Raw genomic sequence first — 13,314 nt, 5'->3', positions numbered from 1 at the left:
TAAGAAGCTACCATCTTTCCCAGGGCTCGCGTGCATTGATGCACCGACACCTGTATTTGTATTAGGAGGTCTCTGTCTAGAGACGACAACTCCTTGGACTTCTCCTCCGGGAGAAACCCTTTTTTCCTTGTTCTGTGTCCAGAACCATACCCAGGAACAGTAGACGCGTCGTAGGAACCAGCTGCGACTTTGGAATATTCAGAATCCAGCCGTGCTGTTGTAGCACTTCCCGAGATCGTGCTACTCTGACGAACAACTGCTCCCTGGACCTCGCCTTTATAAGGAGATCGTCCAAGTACGGGATAATTATTTCGGCCATTACCTTGGTAAATACCCTCGGTGCCGGGGACAGACCAACGGCAACGTCTGGAATTGGTAATGACAATCCTGTACCACAATTTTGAGGTACTCCTGGTGAGGAGGGTCAATAGGGACATGCAGGTAAGCATCCTTGATGTCCAGTGATACCATGAAATTCTCCAGGCTTGCAATAATCGCCCTGAGCGATTCCATTTTGAACTTGAACCTTCGTATATAAGTGTTCAAGGATTTCAATTTTAGAATGGGTCTCACCGAACCGTCTGGTTTCGGTACCACAAACATTTTGGAATAGTAACCCCGGCCTTGTTGAAGGAGGGGTACCTTGATTTCACCTGCTGGAAGTACAGCTTGTAAATTGCCGCCAGTACTACCTCCCTTTCTCCGAGGGCAGCAGGCAAGGCTGATGTGAGGTAACGGCGAGGGGGAGTCGCCTCGAACTCCAGCTTGTATCCCTGATACTACTTGCAGAACCTAGAGATCCACCTGTGGGCAAGCCCACTGGTCCCTGAAGTTCCCGAGACGCGCCCCCACCGCACCTGTCTCCACCTGTGGAGCCCCAGCGTCATGCGGTGGACTCAGAGGAAGCGGGGGAAGATTTTTGATCCTGGGAACTGGCTGTCTGGTGCAGCTTTTTCCTTCTTCCCTTGTCTCTGTGCAGAAAGGAAGCGCCTTTGACCCGCTTGCTTTTCTGAAGCCGAAAGGACTGTACCTGAAAATACAGTGCTTTCTTAGGCTGTGAGGAAACCTGAGGTAAAAAAAAATTCTTCCCAGCTGTTGCTGTGGATACGAGGTCCCAGAGACCATCCCCAAACAATTCCTCACCCTTATAAGGCAGAATCTCCATGTGCCTTTTAAAGTCAGCATCACCTGTCCACTGCCGGGTCTCTAATACCCTCCTGGCAGAATGGACATTGCATTAATTCTGGATGCCAGCCGGCAAATATCCCTCTGTGCATCCCTCATATATAAGCCGACGTCTTTAATATGCTCTATGTTAGCAAAATATTATCCCTGTCTAGGGTATTAATATTATCTGACAGGGTATCAGACCACGCTGCAGCAGCACTATTCATGCTGAGGCAATTGCAGGTCTCAGTATAGTACCGGAGTGTGTATATACAGACTTCAGGATAGCCTCCTGCTTATCAGCAGGCTCCTTCAAAGTGGCCGTATCCTAAGACAGCAGTGCCACCTTTTTTGACAAACGTGTGAGCGCCTTATCCACCCTAGGGGACATCTCCCAACGTGACCTATTCTCTGGCGGGAAAGGGTACGCCAGCAGTAACTTTTTAGAAATTACCAGTTTCTTATCGGGGGAACCCACGCTTCTTTACACACTTCATTCATTCATCTGATGGGGGAACAAAACACTGGCTGCTTTTTCTCCCCAAACATAAAACCCCTTTTATGTGGTACTTGGGTTCATGTCAGAAATGTGTAACACATTTTTCATTGCCGAGATCATGCAACGGATGTTCCTAGTGGATTGTGTATATGTCTCAACCTCGTCGACACTGGAGTCAGACTCCGTGTCGACATCTGTGTCTGCCATCTGAGGTAACGGGCGTCTTTTGAGCCCCTGATGGCCTTTGAGACGCCTGGGCAGCCGCAGGCCGAGAAGCCGGCTGTCCCACAGCTGTTACGTCATCCAGCCTTTTATGTAAGGAGTTGACACTGTCGGTTAATACCTTCCACCTATCCATCCACTCTGGTGTCGGCCCCACAGGGGGCGACATCCCATTTATCGGCCTCTGCTCCGCCTCCACGTAACCTTCCTCATCCAACATGTCGACACAGCCGTACCGACACACCGCACACACAGAGGGAATGCTCTGACTGAGGACAGGACCCCACAAAGTCCTTTGGGGAGACAGAGAGAGAGTATGCCAGCACACACCAGAGCGCTATATAATGCAGGGATTAACACTATAACTGAGTGATTTTTCCCCCAATAGCTGCTTGTATACACATATTGCGCCTAAATTTAGTGCCCCCCCCCTCTCTTTTTAACCCTTTGAGCCTGAAAACTACAGGGGAGAGCCTGGGGAGCTGTCTTCCAGCTGCACTGTGAAGAAAAAATGGTGCCAGTGTGCTGAGGGAGATAGCCCCGCCCCTTTTTCGGCTGACTTTTCTCCCGCTTTTTTCATGGATTCTGGCAGGGGTATTTATCACATATATAGCCCTGGGACTATATATTGTGATGATTTGCCAGCCAAGGTGTTTATATTGCTGCTCAGGGTGCCCCCCCCCAGCGCCCTGCACCCATCAGTGACCGGAGTGTGAGGTGTGCATGAGGAGCAATGGCGCACAGCTGCAGTGCTGTGCGCTACCTTGTTGAAGACCGAGGTCTTCTGCCGCCGATTTTCCAGACCACTTCTTGCTTCTGGCTCTGTAAGGGGGACGGCGGCGCGGCTCCGGGACCGAACGATCGAGGTCGGGTCCTGTGTTCGATCCCTCTGGAGCTAATGGTGTCCAGTAGCCTAAGAAGCCCAAACTATCTCCAGTCAGGTAGGTCCGCTTCTTCTCCCCTTAGTCCCTCGCTGCAGTGAGTCTGTTGCCAGCAGATCTCACTGTAAAATAAAAAACCTAAAATATACTTTCTTTCTAGGAGCTCAGGAGAGCCCCTAGTGTGCATCCAGCTCAGCCGGGCACAAGATTCTAACTGAGGTCTGGAGGAGGGTCATAGTGGGAGGAGCCAGTGCACACCAGGTAGTCCTAAAGCTTTCTTTAGTTGTGCCCAGTCTCCTGCGGAGCCGCTATTCCCCATGGTCCTTACGGAGTCCCAGCATCCACTTAGGACGTCAGAGAAAATTGATTTTTAACAACTGAACATCTAACAATGTTGTATTTTGAAGCTGTTATGATAGGACTACCAAAAGTACCTGTAAATGGATCAGCAGCAGAAGCAGACGTAGCAGAACCTCCAGGGATGTAACGGCCTCTACCTATGAGGAAGTACATACTAATAATAACAACAACAACAACAACAACAACGCTGACTACTTGGGCAGCACAGTGGTTACCATTACTGCCTCATAGAACTGAGGTCATGGGTTCAATTCCCAACCAGGACTAATTTTGCAGAGTTTGTGTGTGTTTCCCTCAGGTGTCCAAAAGCATATTGGTAGCTTAATTGGATTCTAGCAAAATCAACACTAATGTGTTTAAGTGTACACTTGTATTTTCGGAACTGATACAAATGACAACGTTTCTTTGTGCAGTACTGCACAAATTGGCACATCTATATAAACAATAATAAGAATAAGTAACTCACTGTGACTTCACTCTTAGGGCTCAATCCAATTAGACACGAGTTCACTCACAGTGTGAGTAAGCGCGGCTGTATGCCATACTTACAGTAGGTACGGCTAGATTCACAGATTTTTGTTCGCAACCCCACAGGGCAGCATACAAAAAATAAGATTTTACTCACCGGTAAATCTATTTCTCGTAGTCCGTAGTGGATGCTGGGACTCCGTAAGGACCATGGGGATTAGCGGCTCCGCAGGAGACTGGGCACAACTAAAGAAAGCTTTAGGACTACCTGGTGTGCACTGGCTCCTCCCACTAAGACCCTCCTCCAGACCTCAGTTAGGATACTGTGCCCGGAAGAGCTGACACAATAAGGAAGGATTTTGAATCCCGGGTAAGACTCATACCAGCCACACCAATCACACCGTATAACTCGTGATACTATACCCAGTTAACAGTATGAAATATAACTGAGCCTCTCAACAGATGGCTCAACAATAACCCTTTAGTTAGGCAATAACTATATACAAGTATTGCAGACAATCCGCACTTGGGATGGGCGCCCAGCATCCACTACGGACTACGAGAAATAGATTTACCGGTGAGTAAAATCTTATTTTCTCTGACGTCCTAAGTGGATGCTGGGACTCCGTAAGGACCATGGGGATTATACCAAAGCTCCCAAACGGGCGGGAGAGTGCGGATGACTCTGCAGCACCGAATGAGCAAACTCTAGGTCCTCCTCAGCCAGGGTATCAAACTTGTAGACTCTTGCAAAAGTGTTTGAACCCGACCAAGTAACAGCTCGGCAAAATTGTAAAGCCGAGACCCCTCGGGCAGCCGCCCAAGAAGAGCCCCTTTCTTCGTGGAATGGGCTTTTACAGATTTAGGGTGCCGCAGTCCAGCCGCAGAATGTGCAAGTTGAATCGTGCTACAGATCCAGCGAGCAACCGTCTTCTTAGAAGCAGGAGCACCCAGCTTGTTGGGTGCATACAGGAGAAATAGCGAGTCAGTTTTCCTGACTCCAGCTGTCCTGGAAACATATACTTTTCAGGGCCCTGACTACATCCAGTAACTTGGAATCCTCCAAGTCCCAAGTAGCCGCAGGCACCACAATAGGTTGGTTCACATGAAAAACTGATACCACCTTAGGAAGGAATTGGGAACGAGTCCTCAATTCCGCCTTATCCATATAAAAAACAGATAAGGGCTTTTGTATGACAAAGCCGCCAATTCTGATACACTCTAAATATTTCTAAAATACACAGCGCTTTATGATAATACCACCAAGAAATCTGTTAATTACTACCCATAATTGATTAAAAAACACCTAATCTCTACTGCTCCCACCGGTGGTACTGTTCCACCAATTACCAAAAACCACAAAATATATTTAAACAAGGGAGCGCTAAGAACAGGGTCAGTTTAAATCACACGTTTATTACAATCCACATATAAACAGCAATATAAAATCAAGGATAATATCCGGATATTAAAACAATATAGTGCACTCTTTATTTAGTCCCATGCCCTGAGCTCGAATTAGTAATTGTCTATTCACACAGATAGATCCGTACAATCTCCACTGGTACGCATTAATTGTGTCCAATTGTAACCATGCTTTCTTGATAATTAATTGGCTTTAAACAAGGCAACCTTCTTATTATTTGTATCCAGCAAAAATGTATCAATCACTGGAAGGCTCCTTAATAGATAGCAGTAGGGGGAGAGCGCTGTGTAGTAAATGGATGCACAGCGGTATGCTACGACCCCTACGTCCCAGCCGCAGCACGTCTTTTGAAAGGTTACTCACAGCCGCCTCTGCTTCCCTCGGGGTGCAGACCGTTTTGCACTCGGTCCTGCTGTTGCTTTATCCCCGGTCAGGTTTCCATTGCGCTGCGTGCGGTAGTGGGATCCGTTCGTGAAAGAGCTCTGGGCACCGGAATCCAAGTAGTGAACGCCCCTCTTACGCGTTTCTCCGCCCACGGGGCCAGCGGTTTCCTCAGCATAACTCTCTGAGGAAACCGCTGGCCCCGTGGGCGGAGAAACGCGTAAGAGGGGCGTTCACTACTTGGATTCCGGTGCCCGGAGCTCTTTCACGAACGGATCCCACTACCGCACGCAGCGCAATGGAAACCTGACCGGGGATAAAGCAACAGCAGGACCTAGTGCAAAACGGTCTGCACCCCGAGGGAAGCAGAGGCGGCTGTGAGTAACCTTTCAAAAGACGTGCTGCGGCTGGGACGTAGGGGTCGTAGCATACCGCTGTGCATCCATTTACTACACAGCGCTCTCCCCTTACTGCTATCTATTAAGGAGCCTTCCAGTGATTGATACATTTTTGCTGGATACAAATAATAAGAAGGTTGCCTTGTTTAAAGCCAATTAATTATCAAGAAAGCATGGTTACAATTGGACACAATTAATGCGTACCAGTGGAGATTGTACGGATCTATCTGTGTGAATAGACAATTACTAATTCGAGCTCAGGGCATGGGACTAAATAAAGAGTGCACTATATTGTTTTAATATCCGGATATTATCCTTGATTTCATATTGCTGTTTATATGTGGATTGTAATAAACGTGTGATTTAAACTGACCCTGTTCTTAGCGCTCCCTTGTTTAAATATATTTTGTGAATTCTGATACACGCCTGGCCGACGCCAAGGCCCACAGAATGACCACTTTCCACGTGAGGTATTATAGCTCCACGGATTTAAGTGGCTCAACCCAATGCGACTTCAGGAAATCCAACACCACGTTGAGATCCCATGGTGCCACTGGAGGCACAAACGGGGGCTGACTATGCAGCACTCCCTTAACAAAAGTCTGAACTTCAGGCAGTGAAGCCAGTTCAATTTTGGAAGAAAATCGATAGAGCCGAAATCTGGACCTTAATGGAACCCAATTTTAGGCCCATAGTCACCTCTGATTGTAGGAAGTGCAGAAATCGACCAAACTGAAATTTCTCCTTTGGGGCCTTCCTGGCCTCACAGTACGCAACATATTTTCGCCATATGCGGTGATAATGGTTTGCGTTCACTTCTTTCCTAGCTTTAAATAGCGTAGGGATAACTTCCTCCGGAATTCCCTTATCCTTCAGGATCCGGCGTTCAACCGCCATGCCGTCAACGCTGCCGCGGTACGTCTTGGAACAGACAGGCCCCCTGCTGCAGCAGGTCCTGTCTGAGCGGCAGAGGCCATGGATCCTCTGAGATCATTTCTTGGAGTTCTGGTTACCAAGCTCTTCTTGGCCAACCCGGAACAATGAGTATAGTTCTTACTCCTCTCCTTCTTATTATTCTCATTACCCTGGGTAAGAGAGGCAGAGAAGGGAACACATACACCGACTGGTACACCCACGGTGTTACCAGAGCGTCCACAGCTATCGCCTGAGGGTCCTTGACCTGGCGCAATATCTTTGTAACTTTTAGTTGAGGCGGGACGCCATCATGTCCACCTGTGGCCTTTCCCAACGGTGTACAATCATTTGGAAGACTTCTGGATGAAGTCCCCACTCTCCCGGGTGGAGGTCGTGTCTTCTGAGAAAGTCTGCTTCTCAGTTGTCCACTCCGGGAATGAACACTGCTGACAGTGCTAACACATGATTTTCCGCCCATCGGAGAATCCTTGTGGCTTCTGCCATCGCCATCCTGCTTCTTGTGCCGCCCTGTCGGTTTACATGAGCGACCGCCGTGATGTTGTCTGACTGGATCAGCACCGGCCGGTGTTGAAGCAGGGGTCTAGCCTGACTTAGGGCATTGTAAATGGCCCTCAGTTCCAGAATATTTATGTGTAGGGAAGTCTCCTGACTTTTCCATAGCCTTGGAAGTTCCTTCCCTGTGTGACTGCCCCCCAGCCTCGAAGGCTGGCATCCGTGGTCACCAGGACCCAGTCCTGTATGCCGAATCTGCGGCCCCCTAGAAGATGAGCACTCTGCAGCCACCACAACAGCGACACCCAGACCCTTGGAGACAGGGTTATCCGCCGATGCATCTGAAGATGCGACCCGAACCACTTGTCCAACAGATCCCACTGGAAAATCCTTGCATGGGACTTGGCGAATGGAATTTCTTCGTAAGAAGCTACCATCTTTCCCAGGGCTCGCGTGCATTGATGCACCGACACCTGTATACGTATTAGGAGGTTTCTGTCTAGAGACAACAACTCCTTGGACTTCTCCTCCGGGAGAAAACCTTTTTATCCTGTTCTGTGTCCAGAACCATACCCAGGAACAGTAGACGCGTCGTAGGAACCAGCTGCGACTTTGGAATATTCAGAAACCAGCCGTGCTGTTGTAGCACTTCCCGAGATAGTGCTACTCCGACGAACAACTGCTCCCTGGACCTCGCCTTTATAAGGAGATCGTCCAAGTACGGGATAATTATTTCGGCCATTACCTTGGTAAATACCTCGGTGCCGGGGACAGACCAACGGCAACGTCTGGAATTGGTAATGACAATCCTGTACCACAATATTGAGGTACTCCTGGTGAAGAGGGTAAATAGGGACATGCAGGTAATCATCCTTGATGTCCAGTGATACCATGAAATTCTCCAGGCTTGCAATAATCGCCCTGAGCGATTCCATTTTGAACTTGAACCTTCGTATATAAGTGTTCAAGGCTTTCCATTTTAGAATGGGTCTCACCGAACCGTCTGGTTTCGGTACCACAACATTTTGGAATAGTAACCCCGGCCTTGTTGAAGGAGGGGTACCTTGATTTCACCTGCTGGAAGTACAGCTTGTGAATTGCCGCCAGTACTACCTTTCTCCGAGGGCAGCAGGCAAGGCTGATGTGAGGTAACGGCGAGGGGGAGTCGCCTCGAACTCCAGCCTGTATCCCTGTGATACTATTTGCAGAACCTAGAGATCCACCTGTGGGCAAGCCCACTGGTCCCTTAAGTTCCCGAGACGCGCCCCTACCGCACCTGTCTCCACCTGTGGAGCCCCAGCGTCATGCGGTGGACTCAGAGGAAGCGGGGGAAGATTTTTGATCCTGGGAACTGGCTGTCTGGTGCAGCTTTTTTCCTTCTTCCCTTGTCTCTGTGCAGAAAGGAAGCGCCTTTGACCCGCTTGCTTTTCTGAAGCCGAAAGGACTGTACCTGAAAATACGGTGCTTTCTTAGGCTGTGAGGAAACCTGAGGTAAAAAAATTTTATTCCCAGCTGTTGCTGTGGATACGAGGTCCCAGAGACCATCCCCAAACAATTCCTTACCCTTATAAGGCAGAAACTCCATGTGCCTTTTACAGGCAGCATCACCTGTCCACTGCCGGGTTTCTAATACCCTCCTGGCAGAATGGACATTGCATTAATTCTGGATGCCAGCCGGCAAATATCCCTCTGTGCATCCTTTATATATAAGACAACGTCTTAAATATGCTCAATGTTAGCAAAATATTATCCCTGTCTTAGCGTATTAATATTATCTGACAGGGTATCAGACCACGCTGCAGCAGCACTATTTATGCTGAGGCAATTGCAGGTTTCAGTATATAACCTGAGTGTGTAAATACAGACTTCAGGATCGCCTCCTGCTTTTTATCAGCAGGTTCCTTCAAGGTGGCCGTATCCTAAGATGGCAGTGCCACCTTTTGACAAACGTGTGAGCGCCTTATCCACCCTAAGGGATATCTCCCAACATGACCTATCCTCTGGCGGGAAAGGGTACGCCATCAGTAACTTTTTAGAAATTACCAGTTTCTTATCGGGGGAAACCACGCTTCTTTACACACTTCATTCATTCATCTGATGGGGGAACAAAACACTGGCTGCTTTTTCTCCCCAAAAATAAAACCCCTTTTATGTGGTACTTGGGTTCATGTCAGAAAATGCGTAACACAGTTTTCATTGCCGAGATCATGTAACGGATGTTCCTAGTGTATTGTGTATATGTCTCAACCTCGTCGACACTGGAGTCAGACTCCGTGTCGACATCTGTGTCTGCCATCTGAGGTAACGGCCGTTTTTTGAGCCCCTGAAGGCCTTTGAGACGCCTGGGCAGCCGCGGGCTGAGAAGCCGGCTGTCCCACAGCTGTTACGTCATCCAGCCTTTTATGTAAGGAGTTGACACTGTCGGTTAATACCTTCCACCTATCCATCCACTCTGGTGTCAGCCCCACAGGGGGCGACATCCCATTTATCGGCCTCTGCTCCGCCTCCATGTAACCTTCCTCATCCAACATGTCGACACAGCCGTACCGACACCGCACACACACAGGGAATGCTCTGACTGAGGACAGGACCCCACAAAGTCCTTTGGGGAGACCGAGAGAGAGTATGCCAGCACACACCAGAGCGCTATATAATGCAGGGATTAACACTATAACTGAGTGATTTTTCCCCAAATAGCTGCTTGTATACATATATTGCGCCTAAAATAAGATTTTACTCACCGGTAAATCTATTTCTCGTAGTTCGTAGTGGATGCTGGGAACTCCGAAAGGACCATGGGGAACAGCGGCTCCGCAGGAGACTGGGCACAACTAAAAGAAAGCTTTTAGACTACCTGGTGTGCACTGGCTCCTCCCACCATGACCCTCCTCCAAGCCTCAGTTAGGACACTGTGCCCGGAAGAGCTGACACAATAAGGAAGGATTTTGAATCCCGGGTAAGACTCATACCAGCCACACCAATCACACCGTATAACTCGTGATACCATATCCAGTTAACAGTATGAAACATAACGGAGCCTCTCAACAGATGGCTCATAACAATAACCCTTTAGTTAACAATAACTATGTACAAGTATTGCAGACAATACGCACTTGGGATGGGCGCCCAGCATCCACTACGGACTACGAGAAATAGATTTACCGGTGAGTAAAATCTTATTTTCTCTAACGTCCTAGTGGATGCTGGGAACTCCGAAAGGACCATGGGGATTATACCAAAGCTCCCAAACGGGCGGGAGAGTGCGGATGACTCTGCAGCACCGAATGAGAGAACTCAAGGTCCTCCTCAGCCAGGGTATCAAATTTGTAGAATTTAGCAAACGTGTTTGCCCCTGACCAAGTTGCAGCTCGGCAAAGTTGTAAAGCCGAGACCCCTCGGGCAGCCGCCCAAGATGAGCCCACTTTCCTCGTGGAATGGGCTTTTACTGATTTAGGATGCGGCAATCCAGCCGCAGAATGCTCCAGCTGAATTGTGCTACAAATTCAGCGAGCAATAGTCTGCTTAGAAGCAGGAGCACCTATTTTGTTGGGTGCCTACAGGATAAAAAGCGAGTCAGTTTTCCCGACTCCAGCCGTCCTGGAAATATAAATTTTTAAGGCCCTGACTACGTCCAGTAACTTGGAATCTTCCAAGTCCCTAGTAGCCGCAGGCACTACAATAGGTTGGTTCAAGTGAAAAGCTGATACCACCTTAGGGAGAAACTGGGGACGAGTCCTCAATTCTGCCCTATCCATATGGAAAATCAGATAAGGGCTTTTACATGACAAAGCCGCCCATTCTGACACACGCCTGGCCGAAGCCAAGGCCAATAACATGACCACTTTCCACGTGAGATATTTCAAATCCACAGTTTTAAGTGGCTCAAACCAATGTGATTTTAGGAAACTCAACACCACGTTGAGATCCCAAGGTGCCACAGGAGGCACAAAAGGGGGCTGAATATGTAGCACTCCCTTTACAAATGTCTGAACTCCAGGCAGTAAAGCCAGTTCTTTCTGGAAGAAAATCGACAGAGCCGAAATCTGGACCTTAATGGAACCCAAGTTTAGGCCCATAGTCACTCCTGACTGTAGGAAGTGCAGAAAACGACCCAGCTGAAATTCCTCTGTTGGGGCCTTCCTGGCCTCACACCACGCAACATATTTTCGCCAAATACGGTGATAATGGTTTGCGGTTACTTTTTTCCTGGCTTTTATCAGCGTAGGAATGACTTCCTCCGGAATGCCCTTTTCCTTTAGGATCCGGAATTTAACCGCCATGCCGTCAAACGCAGCCGCGGTAAGTCTTGGAACAGACAGGGCCCCTGCTGCAGCAGATCCTGTCTGAGCGGTAGAGGCCATGGGTCCTCTGATATCATTTCTTGAAGTTCTGGGTACCAAGCTCTTCTTGGCCCATCCGGAACCACGAGTATCGTTCCTACTCCTCGTTTTCTTATTATTCTCAGTACCTTTGGTATGAGAGGCAGAGGAGGGAATACATAAACCGACTGGTACACCCACGGTGTCACTAGAGCGTCCACAGCTATTGCCTGAGGGTCCCTTGACCTGGCGCAATATCTAGTTTTTTGTTTAGGCGGGACGCCATCATGTCCACCTGTGGCCTTTCCCAACGGTTTACCAACAGTTGGAAGACTTCTGGAGGAAGTCCCCACTCTCCCGGGTGTAGGTCGTGTCTGCTGAGGAAGTCTACTTCCCAGTTGTCCACTCCCGGAATGAACACTGCTGACAGTGCTAAGACGTGATTTTCCGCCCATCGGAGAATCCTTGTGGCTTCTGCCATCGCCATCCTGCTTCTTGTGCCGGCCTGTCGGTTTACATGGGCGACTGCCGTGATGTTGTCTGATTGGATCAGTACCGGCTGGTTTTGAAGCAGAGGCCTTGCCAGACTTAGGGCATTGTAAATGGCCCTCAGTTCCGGAATATTTATGTGTAGGGACGACTCCTGACTTGACCAAAGTTCTTGGAAATTTCTTCCCTGTGTGACTGCCCCCCAGCCTCGAAGGCTGGCATCCGTGGTTACCAGGACCCAGTCCTGTATGCCGAATCTGCGGCCCTCTTGAAGATGAGCACTCTGCAGCCACCACAGTAGAGATAACCCTGTCTCCAAGGACCAGGGTATCAGCCGATGCATCTGAAGATGCGTTCCCGACCACTTGTCCAAGAGGTCCCACTGAAAGGTTCTTGCATGGAACCTGCCGAATGGAATTTTGCTTCGTAAGAAGCTACCATTTTTCCCAGGACTCGTGTGCAGTGATGCACCGATACCCGTTTTGGTTTCAGGAGGTCTCTGACTAGAGATGACAGCTCCTTGGCTTTCTCCTGCGGGAGAAACACTTTTTTCTGTTCTGTGTCCAGAACCATCCCCAGGAACAGTAGGCGTGTGGTAGGAACCAGCTGTGACTTTGGAATGTATAGAATCCATCCGTGCTGTTGTAGCACTTCCCGAGATAGTGCTACTCCGACCAACAACTGCTCCTTGGACCTCGCCTTTATAAGGAGATCGTCCAAGTACGGGATAATTAAAACTCCCTTTTTTCGAAGGAGTATCATCATTTCTGCCATTACCTTGGTAAAGACCCTCGGTGCCGTGGACAGTCCAAACGGCAGTGTTTGGAATTGGTAATGGCAATCCTGTACCACAAATCTGAGGTACTCCTGGTGAGGAGGGTAAATGGGGACATGTAGGTAAGCATCCTTGATGTCCAGGGATACCATGTAATCCCCCTCCTCCAGGCTTGCAATAACCGCCCTGAGCGATTCCATCTTGAACTTGAATTTTTTTATGTATGTGTTCAAGGATTTCAAATTTAAAATGGGTCTCACCGAACCGTCCGGTTTCGGTACCACAAACAGTGTGGAATAGTAACCCCGTCCTTGTTGAAGTAGGGGCACCTTGACTATCACCTGCTGGGAATACAGCTTGTGAATTGCCTCTAGCACAGCCTCCCTGCCTGAGGGAGTTGTCGGCAAGGCAGATTTGAGGAAACGGCGGGGGGGAGACGCCTCGAATTCCAGCTTGTACCCCTGAGATACTACTTGAAGGATCCAGGGATCCACCTGTGAG

At 48.9% G+C, this 13,314-nt stretch overlaps 1 protein-coding gene across 4 annotated transcripts in view; it reads right to left on the bottom strand.

The window, feature by feature from the left end:
• Positions 1-13,314, bottom strand: part of PLAA (phospholipase A2 activating protein) — a 155,542-nt gene that overhangs the window by 26,980 nt on the left and 115,248 nt on the right. For 3 of the 4 annotated variants that reach the window (XM_063914106.1, XM_063914104.1, XM_063914107.1), the window contains exon 10: positions 3,204-3,266. The exons of the other annotated variant lie outside the window; for it this stretch is intronic. In XM_063914106.1, the coding sequence (XP_063770176.1) occupies positions 3,204-3,266 (63 nt within the window). The remainder of the gene's footprint in view (positions 1-3,203; positions 3,267-13,314) is intronic. 4 annotated transcript variants of the gene reach the window in all.

This window comes from Pseudophryne corroboree, chromosome 1, assembly GCF_028390025.1.
Source record: "Pseudophryne corroboree isolate aPseCor3 chromosome 1, aPseCor3.hap2, whole genome shotgun sequence".
Lineage (NCBI taxonomy): Eukaryota > Metazoa > Chordata > Amphibia > Anura > Myobatrachidae > Pseudophryne > Pseudophryne corroboree.
Note: the sequence above shows the minus strand (reverse complement) of the source record. Positions and strands in the feature narration are given on the sequence as shown.